We start from the raw sequence: 13590 nt of genomic DNA on the forward strand, positions 1-13590 counted from the left end.
GTGTACCACTACAATAAGTGATTAAAATTGGGGTAAACAAGACCATGAGACTTGGTGCCGGTGTGTAGTTCCCAAAAGTGTGAGGGTTACTGTGTGTGCTGGTGCTCCTTTAAGAACATTCCCTCCTACGTGCTGGCAGCAGTGGAAGCTACAGGTTTGCTACCTGACTGCACGTCTGCATAACTGCGCTGCTAATAATGAGTGCGCAGTGGTGAGTAGCGCTGGTGTAACTCCTCCTTCCTCCGTGCCCAGCGCTCACATTCACAAACACTGGAACTACTCAAGTGCTTTCGCCTCTTTCTACAACACAGAGTAACAAACAGCCTCTCCGGGTGTGTGGAAGTTCCGTGAAGCTGACAGTGGACCATGCTGGACCCGTCCTCTAGTGAAGAATCCGAGGGGGAACTTGCACCTGAGGACGAACCGGTGCTCAAACCGGAGAAAGTCTCTGAAAAAGCTCCCAAGTCGGAAAAAAGCGAGAAGAGTCCAGCACCTCCGCGTTCTCAACAAAACAAGAAAGCCGTCCCTGCTTCTCCTGTTGACGACAAGAAAAATGAACAAAAGAGAATTGAGAAGGAAGAAGCGGCGAGGAAAACCAAACTCCAGATTTATGTGTTCGTGCTGAGATGTATAGCGTATCCTTTTAATGCCAAACAGCCGACAGATATGGCGAGGAGACAGCAGAAGGTGAGCGCACATTGACTAACACCTGTTACACCACAGCCTTTTCTCAAGCTGCATCGCTACACTGAAGTCATGACCTCAGGGTTTGTTTCATAGTTTTACTGCATTCACCACATCATATTTACCACAAAATGTTAGATGAATCCACAAGTTCACTAGAGAAACAGACCTCTTCAGGGGGCACTCGTTAACATTGCATTACACTTTCAGTTGCAAGAAAGGTGGGCATGTCTGTAGTTCAAACAGTGTCATCTAAACAGGTGTATCAGAAGTCTTCCCCTAATCACACTACACACATACCTTCAGGATTCTTTGACTTCACCATAACTTTTCCTGCTCACAAATGAAAACATGACTTGTTGACTCAGTGACCAGCATCTGTCATTTAAATCTATTTACATTTACATTTTCGGCATTTAGCAGAAGCTCTTATCCAGAGCGACTTACAGAAGTGCTTCCATAGTAAACATTTAATTACTCTAGTTTAAGTAAACAACAGTCCAAGAACACAAATCTGCTCAAACCTGTTAGAACCAAAGTTTTTTATTTTAATTTTTTTGTTAATTTTTTTTTTTTTTTTTTTTTAAGAAATGGAAAAGAGTGTTAGTAAATAAGTACAAGTCAGCTTAAGTGTTTAGTAAAGTGGTGGGTTTTTATCGTTTTTTAAAGACAGCAAGAGACTCAGATGTTCGGACAGACAGAGGAAGTTCGTTCCACCACTTGGGTGCCAGTACAGAGAAGAGCCTTGATGCTCGTCTTCCTCTAGTCCTGGGTGGAGGATCAAGTCGAGCAAGACTAGTAGCTCGGAGGTTGCATGGTACAGAGCGGGGTTTGATTAGACCATTTCCCCCCATATATATATATTGTGATTATGGCCTCGAAATAAAAACAAAACTAAATATCTGCCTTCTTTAGTACACATTGTTACATTTACATTATCAGCATTTAGCAGCATTTATCCAAAGCCACTTACAGAACTGTGACAGTATACAATCTAATCAATTGAGGGTTAAAAGCCTTGCTCAGGGGCCCAACAGTGGCAACCTGGCATTGGTGGGGCTTGAACCAGCAACCTTTTGATTACAATCCAGTACCTGAACCGCTAGGCTACAGCTGCCCTATAATCAGAACCTTCAGTGTTTACATTTACATTTTCAGCATTTAGCGGACACTTTTATCCAAAGCGACCTACAGTACTGTGACTATACAAAGTTAAGGGCTTTGCTCAAGGGCCCAACAGCGGCAACCTAAGGAGTGGTTTTTCTTTTTTATTACCCTCATTATACTGGTCAGGAGCAAGATGGGTCTGGCACCACTCAGAAACACTGGGCACGAGACAGAAATAGTCTCTAGACAGGGTGGCAATTCATCAAAGGTTAACAGACATTCACACAATGACTCACTTAATCACATATAGGGGTGTGATTTAGGAAAGCCAAGTCACATCCTGCATGGTTTTGAAAAGTAAGAAGAAGCCTACATGGCCATGGAATTTTTTTTAATGCACTTACTGATGCAACCCTCCTTATTTTATTCAAACTTGGTCACTGACAACGATCTGACTAATGCACATTCTAATGGCTAGGCCATTCGTCCCCCGCGGACACATCCAATTAAGTCTTTGTAGACACCTAACCGGCTGATAGCAATGCTGGGCTTTGAACCTTAGATCCCAGGTGTAGTGGGCTTGCGTATTTTACCACTGCACAACCCAAGCACCCCACGGGATGAGCATGTCAGGTCTGTCACAAAGAGTGCCAGGAGGGGTGGGTTAAGGACCCGCTATTAGCTGTGCTAGCATTTAAACTTTTTAAAGGGTTACATTAAAATATAGGGATATTTTTATTTTTGCTTACACTGGAAACTGAAGCCTTGATTCCTCCTTATTCTGATTTAGGTCAAGGTGGGTCTCGAGCCTACTTGAAAACAATGGGAGCAAGCTGAAATTATACCCTGAATTGGGCACCATAGGGCAGTGGTAGCTAGGTAGGTAGGTGGTTTAAACCCCACCACCACTGTTGGACCCCCAAGCAGGGCACTAACCCTTAATTGCTTGCAACTGTAAATTGCTTTGGATAGAAGCATCTGCTAAATGCCATAAATGTAATTGGGTTAGAAAAGCCAGAATTGTTACAGGGCATAAACTCCTCCATCCTTTCACTGACACACTTGCACTAATGGGCAATTTTAGCAGCCAATCCACCCACTGTCAAGTTTGGGCGGTAGGGAATACAGAGTACCTTGAAAACTGGCACAGAAAGACAGCTGTATTTGAAATGTTGTGTTTAAAATAAAGGCAAGGATTTATGTCTTAAAGCCGGGTTCTTGGTACCATGTTGCCAAGTGCTACCCACACTGCTTTTCCACTGTGCCTACATCCACATACATGAATCATACATACATTTTCTCAATTGCAGCCATAGGGCCCAGTGCTCTGCAGTTTTTAAAGCTCTATTTTTTTTCAGGTGCCAACACACCTGAATTAAATCATGAGCCATATATCAAGCCCTACATAAGATGGGTCAGGTTTGTTTTAGAGCAATAAAAGCGTTAAGGCAACAGGTCTGTGAAACTGGAATTGAGAAATCCTGTCCCTCAATACAGCTGTGGGAAGGGATGTAAATATTATGTGATTACTTTTCTCTATTGTTATGGTCAATCAATTCAACACCTAAAATGCTTTAGGTAACTAATAAATGCATTTAAACATTAGTGCAACATAAAACCTAAGTAAGACCCATACACTAATTTTTTGGCTTGCCTTTTCTGGTTTAATATAAATCTAACTCATAGCAAGACTGTTATGCAGCAGGCAGTGTGGGTGCTGTATAGCTTCATGGGTTTTTGGGAATTGTTTTTAAACCTTACCTCCTGTCAGTGTGTATAAAAAGTTTGTGAGTTTCCTGGAAAACATTGTATTTGAACTAGAGATGCATGAGTACGGATACTAGTATCGGGTATTAGCCCGATACCGCGCTCATTAACTCGTACTCGTACTCGCAAACGAGGCTCCGATACTAAACATCCGATACCGTGTACCTAGTGCACGTTGCTGCGTTAACGCAGGGATTTTTAACCTGTGGGGCGCGAGTGCCTGACCCGGGGAGCGTGACATTACGAGATTTTTTTACTTCTAAAATTAAAGCAATTCATTTTTCACCCACGGGAGACAGATTGAATTATTCTCACTGACCACGCTCACACACACGTTTAATGTTATTTAGTTCCGTTTGACAAAAAAAACCCTTCAAAATAGAGCTAACAGCGAAGATAACCGGTTACAAAAGCAGCGACCGCTGTTATAGGACGTGTTTGTGTTCAATACTCTGTTCACAGTGTCGATACAGGAGTCGACTCATTTTAAGCGCAGCATAAGTTTCTTTTCTCAGTCAATTCTCCGTTTTTACTGTTATAATGAATGATGCGGTTGTAAATAAACACCAACTTCTACAGAACATTCTGTGTGACTCGCTTACATTATAAAGCTCAGGCTTAATTATACTAGTTATTACCACAGTGCGGGAGCCGACTCAGAGTCGTTTACGATTTACCGAGGTGAACCACGAATGGATGTGCTGATAGAATCGGCTCAGATGGGATCGGACTGTATTATCTTTTTAAAGTAAATATTTCAATCAGCAGAATCGCATCGCATGTATGATGTGCACAACGTTAATTACGTGCGTTTATTAATGATGAACGTTAATCACGTGCGTTTATTAATGAACGTTAACGTTAGCTTGTCAGAAGATTTCTCAATGATGTCTGTGCAGTGTTTTTTTTTTTTTTACAATTAGTGATGGCAACCCAAGCAACTGTTCCACTGCACAATTTTACACTAAAAACTACACTATTCCATAATGCTCCAGATTGCATCATTCTAAATAGGTATCGGTATCGGTATCAGCGAGTACTAAAATACATGTACTTGTACTCGTACTCGGTTGGGAAAAAATGGTATTGATGCATCCCTAATTTGAACTGACTGACTGCTCTCATGAAGTTTGGTATACATGAACTATGACCTGCCTTTGCTAACAGAGACTAAGCCTTTGTTGGATGTGTTTTTATAGTCAATCTTGATGACCTCACCTGCTACCAAATCACTAATTGTGGAACCTTCTAAAACAACGTTACTGTTATAATCCTGGTCTTATGTGGGTTGTGTGCATAACATTTTATTTTTTTATACTGTATTTACAGAATACAATTCAGGTTGTCAATGAAAACACTTTTTCTTTTGTACTTTTTATAATTTAAATAAAAGTTCAAGTGATTTAACAAATTATAGTTTTTATTTGTTATTGCATTTTTAGAAAGTTGTTCAGCTTTTCTGGAAATGGTGTATGTGCAAATTTTATATTAAATGTGTTAAAATAGTTGCAAATAGATTACAGCTTTTATCAGAATTAGTTTGATAATTGAAATAGGATGTAATAATTTATGAATAAACTTATTTAGAAAAACCTTTGTGTTTACCAGCTATAAAATGTATAACATATTACTGTACTTACTTTTCCACTTTTTAAGAACAAGGTACAGGGGCTCAGGTGGTGCAGCGGTAAAACACTCCAGAGCTGAGATTTTGAACACATCATTTCGAATCTCAGCTCTGCCATCCGGCTGGGCTGGGTGGCTACATGAACAACGATTGGCTGTTGTTCACACAGGGTGGGAAGCCGGACCAGGGCTCCTCATAACTGAGGCAATTACGACCTCTGCTGGCTGATTGATGGCGCCTGCACAGAGTCTAGGAATAATGCGTTGATCAGGGTGTGGCTCACCGTATATAAAGCTGATCTGCATATGAACTCGCCTCATGCAGGTGAAAAGATGCAGTCAGTACTGCACATGTGTCAGTCAGCAGTGGAGGGTTGTATCGGTAGAGGGGAAGCGTAATGCAATCAGGGTGATCGGATACGACTAGATTGGGGAGAAAATTGGGAGAAAAAATTGCAGCTAGCTACACTTGAAATCAACCATTAGTATATTAATGTGATGGTGTAGCATTGTCATATTTAAGATCAACTTTAATTGCAGCAGTGTTATCGGCCAGTCCTGCGTCTACACAGACATGATTGGCTTCATCTGAGAGGAGGGGGTTGGCCAACAACCTAGAGAGGTGCACTTTTCAGTGCGCTTTCAGTGCTGGTCCCAAGTCTAAGTAAAAATGAGGAAGGGTTGTGTCAGGAGGGGCATCAGGCATCAGAACTGTGCCAGATCAGGTATGATGACCAGAATCATCAATTGTGGCAAACCCTAAATATGGGAGCAGTCGAATGAGAAAAAGAGAAATACCTTATATGGTTAGTTATTGTACAAGTGAACCAGTTAAGTGCAATAACCTAAAAAGTATTTTGATTATATGAAATTATTTAGATTTAGATTGTGATAGAGAATTATGTGAACATGTTTACAAAACTAGCGCATGCCTAATGTTTACATTATAGCTTTGGAGAACTTTCTGCTTAAAAGAGGATGTTTGTTTATCAGCAAAAAACATGGATGTAAACTTGGATGGTTTAAATAGCCAGATCCAGCAAATAACATGACCATTAAGTTTGCTTTTATGTCTTGTTAGCCATGTGAGTGTATATGAGTATTTATGCAGGGCATAAAGAGCTTAGTTGCTGTAGCATTAGAATCAATCTCTGTTCAGGAGGTACTAATGATCAGCAGATCAGCAGAAACACAGCAGCATTATTCACTTTTAAGACCATGCAGTTGGTGAAAATTTATGCTAAAGTAATAGGCAGCTACTAACAGAATATGCTTCGGAGCTAAATAGTGGGCCGTTGTACGGAGGAAATGAATCAAACATTATACCAGTGCTTTAAAGCATGTCTGCTAGAATTAAATCAGACAGTAAGCCAATTTCTGAAATAAAAATGCTTTAAAGATTTAAGGTGTATACTAAAGTTGGTTGTACTCCTGAGGTCATTTAGAGTTTTAGAAGGTCTGTAGCAGTAACCTGTGCCCATTTTTAGCTTAATTCATAGCCAACTTTTGCAAAGATTTTCCCACTAGATAAAATGTTGATAGAAATGAAATGTGTATATGTGATCATTCTACACCTCCTTGTTTCTACATTCACTGTCCATTTTATCAGCTCCACTTACCATATACAGTGGGGGAAATAAGTATTTGATCCCCTGCTGATTTTGTAAGTTTACCCCCTTACAAAGACTTGAACAGTCTATAATTTTTATGGAAGGTTTATTTTAACAGAGAGAGACAGAATATCAACAAAAAATCCAGAAAAAAAACATGAAATAAAAGTTATAAATTAATTTGTATTTAATTAAGGGAAATAAGTATTTGATCCCCTACCAACCAGCAAGAATTCTGACCCCCACAGACCGGTTATGTGCCCATAAGGCACACAAATGAGTCCTGTCCCTGTATAAAAGACTCCTGTCACAGAATCAGTTTCTTCCATTCAAATCCCTCGACCACCATGGGCAAGACCAAAGAGCTATCAAAGGACGTCAGGGACAAGATTGTAGACCTGCACAAGGCTGGAATGGGCTACAAGACCATCAGCAAGAAGCTTGGTGAGAAAGAGACCACTGTTGGTGCGATCATTCGAAAATGGAAGAAATACAAGATCACAGTCAATCACCCTCACTCTGGAGCTCCATGCAAGATCTCACCTCGTGGGGTAAGAATGATTCTGAGAAAGGTGAGGTCAGTCCAGAATTACACGGGAGGAGCTTGTCAATGATCTCAAGGGAGCTGGGAGCACAGTCACCAAGAAAACCATTAGTAACACACTTCGCCGTAATGGATTTAGATCCATAATTTGGATTGAGATTTCCCTTAATTAAATACAAATTAATTTATAACTTTTATTTCATGTTTTTTTTCTGGATTTTTTGTTGATATTCTGTCTCTCTCTGTTAAAATAAACCTTCCATAAAAATTATAGACTGTTCAAGTCTTTGTAAGGGGGTAAACTTACAAAATCAGAAGGGGATCAAATACTTATTTCCCCCACTGTAGAAGCACTTTGTAGTTCTACAATTACTGACTGTAGTCCATCTGTTTCTCTACATACTTTTTTACCCTGTTCTTCAATGGTCAGGAGCCCCAAAGTACCACCACAGAGTAGGTATTATTTAGGTGGTGGATCATTCTCAGCACTGCAGTGACACTGACATGGTGGTGGTGTGTTAGTGTGTGTTGTGCTGGTATGAGTGGATCAGACACAGCAGCGCTGCTGGAGTTTTTAAACACCGTGTCCACTCACTGTCCACTCTATTAGACACTCCTACCTAGTTGGTCCACCTTGTAGATGTAAAGTCAGAGATGATCGCTCATCTATTGCTGCTGTTTGAGTTGGTCATCTTCTAGACCTTCATCAGTGGTCACAGGATGCTGCCCATGGGGCGCTGTTGGCTGGATATATTTTTGGTTGGTGGATATTCTCAGTCCAGCAGTGACAGTGAGGTGTTTTTATTTCTGCATTATCCCTTTTCTATCCTCTTTTTCTGTCGCAGGCTGTGGATGTTTTTGTGTTTTTTAGTGGTTTTCATTGTTTTGGCCACCTCCTTTATTTTTCTGTTACCTTTTTTGTGTGTATGCATCCTACATATTGGGTTCTAAACTAAATAGCGTGGATTGTGTTTTGTGTGGTGGGAAACAAGTATTTTGGTATTAATGAGATTTATTTACCTGGATATGGTTAATTCCATGATGATATGTTTTCATGAATTTTAAGCTGCACACACATCTCGGTATGAAACCCTGTGACTTTAGTTCAGACCTTTTATTTAGTCACATAAAACAAAAAATTAATACCCCTGCAAACTGTATTTCTTCCTAATTGTTTTCCTAATACGAGGATGCGCACTGCAGTTCATAAAAACTTAATGGAATCAATCTGAATGGAACTGTGAGTGGTGTGAGGCACTGCATGTGGTGTATGAAGCGCTACGAGTTTTTAGTGGATGTAGGTCCTGAATCTTCACTTCAGGGAGGATATTCAACGCAATCCCACACAGTAAAAAAGATTTTGTGATGTTAGGTTTTAACAGGGTGTGCATATTTATAGCCTTTATTCAGCATTCCTTTTTTCTTCACTTCACTCCTTCAGTGGCAGATTTTATGTTCTCTGAATTAACACCTCCAAGCTCCAGAAACATCAGACCACCATACTGCTAGGTGATAATATCATCACACCCTGCCATGGAATAGAAATAGAGTAATGGTGCAGCAAGAGTTTGTAGGATACGTTCTTATGTTATTGTAATAAAATGTCTTTGTGCTACAAAGGTTTTGTGAATGTCTGTATAACTACATAATTGCACTTGTGGCTCAGTGGTTAAGATTAGGGATGCAAATTTTGCCTATTTATTTTAACCAGTAACCGACAAGTAAAAAAATATAAAATGCATTACCACGTTTCATATCGACACATCTTTATACCTCATTTAATAAAAACAGCCTTACATAGTGAGTGTGGCAGTAAACCATGAGCAGAACCGGTTCAGCTTTCAGAATGTAGATGTTATACAGTAGCCAGTAGCAAACTTGTTTATCACAGCACTATTTTCTGTTCCATTTTATTTTTGTGTTACCATCTCTTTATCCTGGTCAGGATCACAGTGGGTCACACCTTGCACAGGACCCCAATCCATCAAGCAGTAGTGGGCTAGCTCAATTTACCAACATGCCACCTGAGTGCCCTGAGTGCACACTAATTACAATGAATAAATGTATTCAGTATGTAGAAGCTTGTCGTGACATTATTAGCGTAGTTATTATAAGATTGTAAGCAGAGTTTTACCTTTATACTGCAGCATAATGTAAAATTATTGCAAATCATGAAAAATCCAGTGCAAGAACGTATGCAGAAATGAACATTCAGTCATACTCCAGACTTTAGTTTATGGGTTTTATGCCTAATTGCTTCATTGTTCATTGTTGATTTAAATAATAAAAGTTCATAATTTAGTTTGGTCAGCTTAGAATGGCAGCACATTTTCTCTAAAAGAAACTGGTGCCTGCACGCATGTTGACATTGAGACCCAGGAGTAAGAATTCAGATGTCTTATCAAATTTAATTAGATTCTGTAACATGATACACATCTGTAACCCTTCATTAATATTGCTGAGTAAATAATTAGCCTCTCCATTTCTCCAGTGTTGGACTTATAAAGGCCACCCAAAGAGGATGGGGGTCCCTGCTGAGTCTGGTTCCTCTCAAGGTTTCTTCCTGTAATTTTAAGGTAGTTTTTCCTTGCCACTGTTGCCCTTGGCTTGCTCAATAGGGTTTTTTTTGTCTGTTGGTCCTGGATTCTGTAAAGTTGCTTTGAGACAATGTCCATTGTAAAAAGCACTATATAAATACATTTGACTTGACTTCACTTATTAGTTTTTATTCATGCTGTGTGCATTATTTATATTTACTAAATGTACATTTTCTAGTTTATGTATGTACCATATTTAGTAGAATAATGTGACCCTCAGTACTACTTATTATGCGTATCCTGAGGCATTTTGATTAATGAAAAAGTTTGATAGACTAGGTATGTTCTGATTAAATTTTAGTATTAGAGTATCAAAATTGAGAACAGAACAAAGAACTAGAACTTGTTTTACTAGAACAAAAAACTATAAAAAAGCAAACTAAAACTATTTATAATCATTTATTCTGTTTTCAGAATAAACCAATCATATTTAAACTCGTATTAAATCATATTTAATGGCAGTGACACCTGCCATTCAGTGAAGAGACTCTGATTAACTTCATATAAACTTCAGCTGTTCTGACCTTTACTTAGTTGCATCTTACAGCAATGATCCACAAACAGCTTATAAAGCATCAAAGGGATCTCATTGTTTCTTTTTCTTTTTTTTTTGGCATTTTCCCCAGTTTTCCTCCCAATCTAGTCGTATCCAATTACCCGATTGCATTACGCTCCCTCTCTACTGGTGCTGATCTCCACTTTTGATTGAGGAGAGCGAGACTGGCACACGCCTTCTTCGACATGTGTGCAGTGTCCGAGTGCCATCTTTTCACCTGCACGAGGCGAGTTCATATGTGGATCAGCTTTGTGTACGGAGAGCCACACCCTGATCAACACATTATCCCTTGTCTCTGTGCAGATGCCATCAACCAGCCAGCAGAGGTCGTAATTGCATCAGTTATGAGGTCCCTATCTGGCTTCCCACCCTGTATGAACAACAGTTATGAACAACACCCTGTACGAACCAATCATTATTCATGTAGCCCCCCCAGCCCAGCCAGATGGCAGAGCTGAGTTTCGAACTGACGAGTTTGAAATGTCAGCTCTGGTGTGCTAGCGTGTTTCACCGATGCGCCACCTGAGCGGCTCAAAGGAATCTCATTGATGAAAGATATCGATCAGTAGAAGGGTACAGAAATGTCCAAGGTAGTACGTATACCATGGAACACAGTAAAGACAGTGAATACAATGTGGAACAATAGTGACATTACAAAACTGGTCCAATAAGCTGCCATGAGGCCTAAAGCAACATTAAAGAAGCTGCAGGATTTTCTGACAAGCACTGGATGTGAACTACTGTACATGTGACAGTCACCCGTATTCTTTTATGTCTGGGCTGTGGGGTATGGTGGCAAGACAAGAAAATAACTCAGTCTGCCAAAAACATGTGGGAAAGTGTGTTATTTTCAGCTGTAACTGGGGCCTTAGTCAGGGTGGAGGGAATAATGAAAAGTTCCAAATACCAGTCAAGTTTAGCACAAAACTTTCAGGGTTCTGCTAACAAGCTGCAGTGAAATTTCACACCCCACACCACACCACCCCAAAACCTCCACATCAGCAAAACAATGGCTTCACCAGAAGAATATAAGTTTTGAAATGGCAAAAGACTGAATGCTGTCAGAAAATCATAATGTGCTTTAACAAAGTATTAGTTCAAGGTTGTGCAATCACATTATACATATACACCGATCGGCCATAACATTAAAACCACCTCCTTGTTTCTATACTCACTGTTCATTTTATCAGCTCCACTTACTATATAGAAGCACTTTATAGTTGTACAATTACTGACTGTAGTCCATCTGTTTCTCTGTTAGCCTCCTTTCATGCTGTTCTTCAATGGTCAGGACTCTCCCAGGACCACTACAGAGCAGGTATTATTCGGGTGGTGGATCATTCTCAGCACAGCAGTGACACTGACATGATGGTGATGTGTTAGTGTGTGTTGTGCTGGTATGAATGGATCAGACACAGCCGTGCTGCTGGAGTTTTTAAACACCACACTGTCACTGCTGGACTGAGAATAGTCCACCAACCAAAAATATCCAGCCAACAGCACCCCGTGAGCTGTGTCCTGTGACCACTGATGATGGTCTAGAACAGGAGTGTCAAACTAATTTTCACCGAGGGCCACATCAGCATTATTGTGGCCCTCAAAGGGCCAATTGTAACGTATTCTGCTGTGATTGCAGTCTGCTGTTTTTCTTGGAGGCTGAATTCTGCATTTATATTGTTTTACTTTACCACAGACACGGCCTCATAACACAAGAGACGCACCGTTTTCTCTTCCTGAAGCACAAACTTGTGTCGCCTGCGTGCGCGTTAGTGTGCATGAAGCTTGTCGTTAATGGCAACGCGTCAGCGGAGTAATACCATTGTGGTGTGAAAAGACTGTGCTGTTATCACAAATATCAGCACGTTTAGAACGCTTCTCAACCAATCAGATTGTAAGGTCGGAACTACCTGTTGTATAAATATATATACAGCGGGGAAAATAAGTATTGAACACATCAACATTTTTCTCAGTAAATATATTTCTGATGGGACTATTGACATAAAAGTTTCACCAGATGTTGGTAACAACCCAAGTAATCCACACATATAAAGCAGTCAAAACAAATAAGTCCAAAAATTAAGTTATGTGTAATAAAGTGAAATGACCCAGGGAAAAAGTATTGAACACGCTTACTGAAATGTATTTAATATTTAGTAGAAAAGCCTTTGTTGGTAATGACAGCTTCAAGACGCCTTCTGTATAGAGAAACTAGTTGCATGTGTTGTTCAGGTGTGATTTTGGCCCATTCTTCCACACAAACTGTCTTCAGATCATGAAGGTTCCGGGGGCCTCTTCTATGAACTCTGATTTTCAGTTCTTTCCATAGATTTTCAATTGAATTCAAGTCGGGTGATTGACTGGGCCATTCTAGCAGCTTTATTTTCTTTCTCTGAAACCACTTGAGAGTTTCCTTGGCTGTGTGTTTGGGATCATTGTCTTGCTGAAATGTCCACCCTCGTTTCATCTTCAGCATCCTGGTAGATGGCAGCAGATTCTTATCAGGAATGTCTCGGTACATTTCTCCATTCATCCTTTCTTCAATTACATGAAGTCTACCAGTACCATATGCTGAGAAACAGCCCCACACCATGATGTTCCCACCTCCAAACTTCACTGTTGGTATGGTGTTTTTGGGGTGATGTGCAGTGCCTTTTCTCCTCCAAACATGGTGTGTGCTATGACATCCAAAGAGTTCAATTTTGGTCTCATCTGATCAGACTATATTTTCCCAGTATTTCATAGGCTTGTCCAAATGTTGTGCAGCAAACTTTAAACGAGCTTCAACATGCTTTTTCTTCAGAAATGAAGTCTTGCGCGGTGAGCGTGCATAAAGGCCATGGTGGTTGAGTGCATTACTTATACTTTTCTTTGAAACAACTGTACCTGCTAATTCCAGGTCTTTCTGAAGCTCTCCGTGAGTGGTCCTTGGCTCTTGGACAACTCTTCTGATTATTCTTTTGACTCCTTTGTCAGAAATCTTGCGAGGAGCACCTGGCCATGGCCAGTTTATGGTGATATGATGTTCTTTCCACTTCCGGATAATGGCCCCGACGGTGCTCACTGGAACATTCAGAAGTTTAGAAATACGTCTGTAACCAA

General features: G+C 40.2%; 1 protein-coding gene across 1 annotated transcript in view; it reads left to right on the forward strand.

Annotated features, from left to right (window-relative positions):
* Positions 1-317: 317 nt before the first annotated feature.
* LOC134310714 (calcium-dependent secretion activator 2-like) overlaps positions 318-13590 on the forward strand; it is a 47805-nt gene continuing 34532 nt past the window's right edge. Inside the window, exon 1 of the mRNA XM_062992344.1 lies at positions 318-687. Coding sequence (XP_062848414.1) covers positions 367-687 — 321 coding nt within the window. The 5' untranslated portion in view covers positions 318-366. The remainder of the gene's footprint in view (positions 688-13590) is intronic.

The sequence above is a fragment of the Trichomycterus rosablanca genome, chromosome 1, assembly GCF_030014385.1.
Source record: "Trichomycterus rosablanca isolate fTriRos1 chromosome 1, fTriRos1.hap1, whole genome shotgun sequence".
NCBI lineage: Eukaryota > Metazoa > Chordata > Actinopteri > Siluriformes > Trichomycteridae > Trichomycterus > Trichomycterus rosablanca.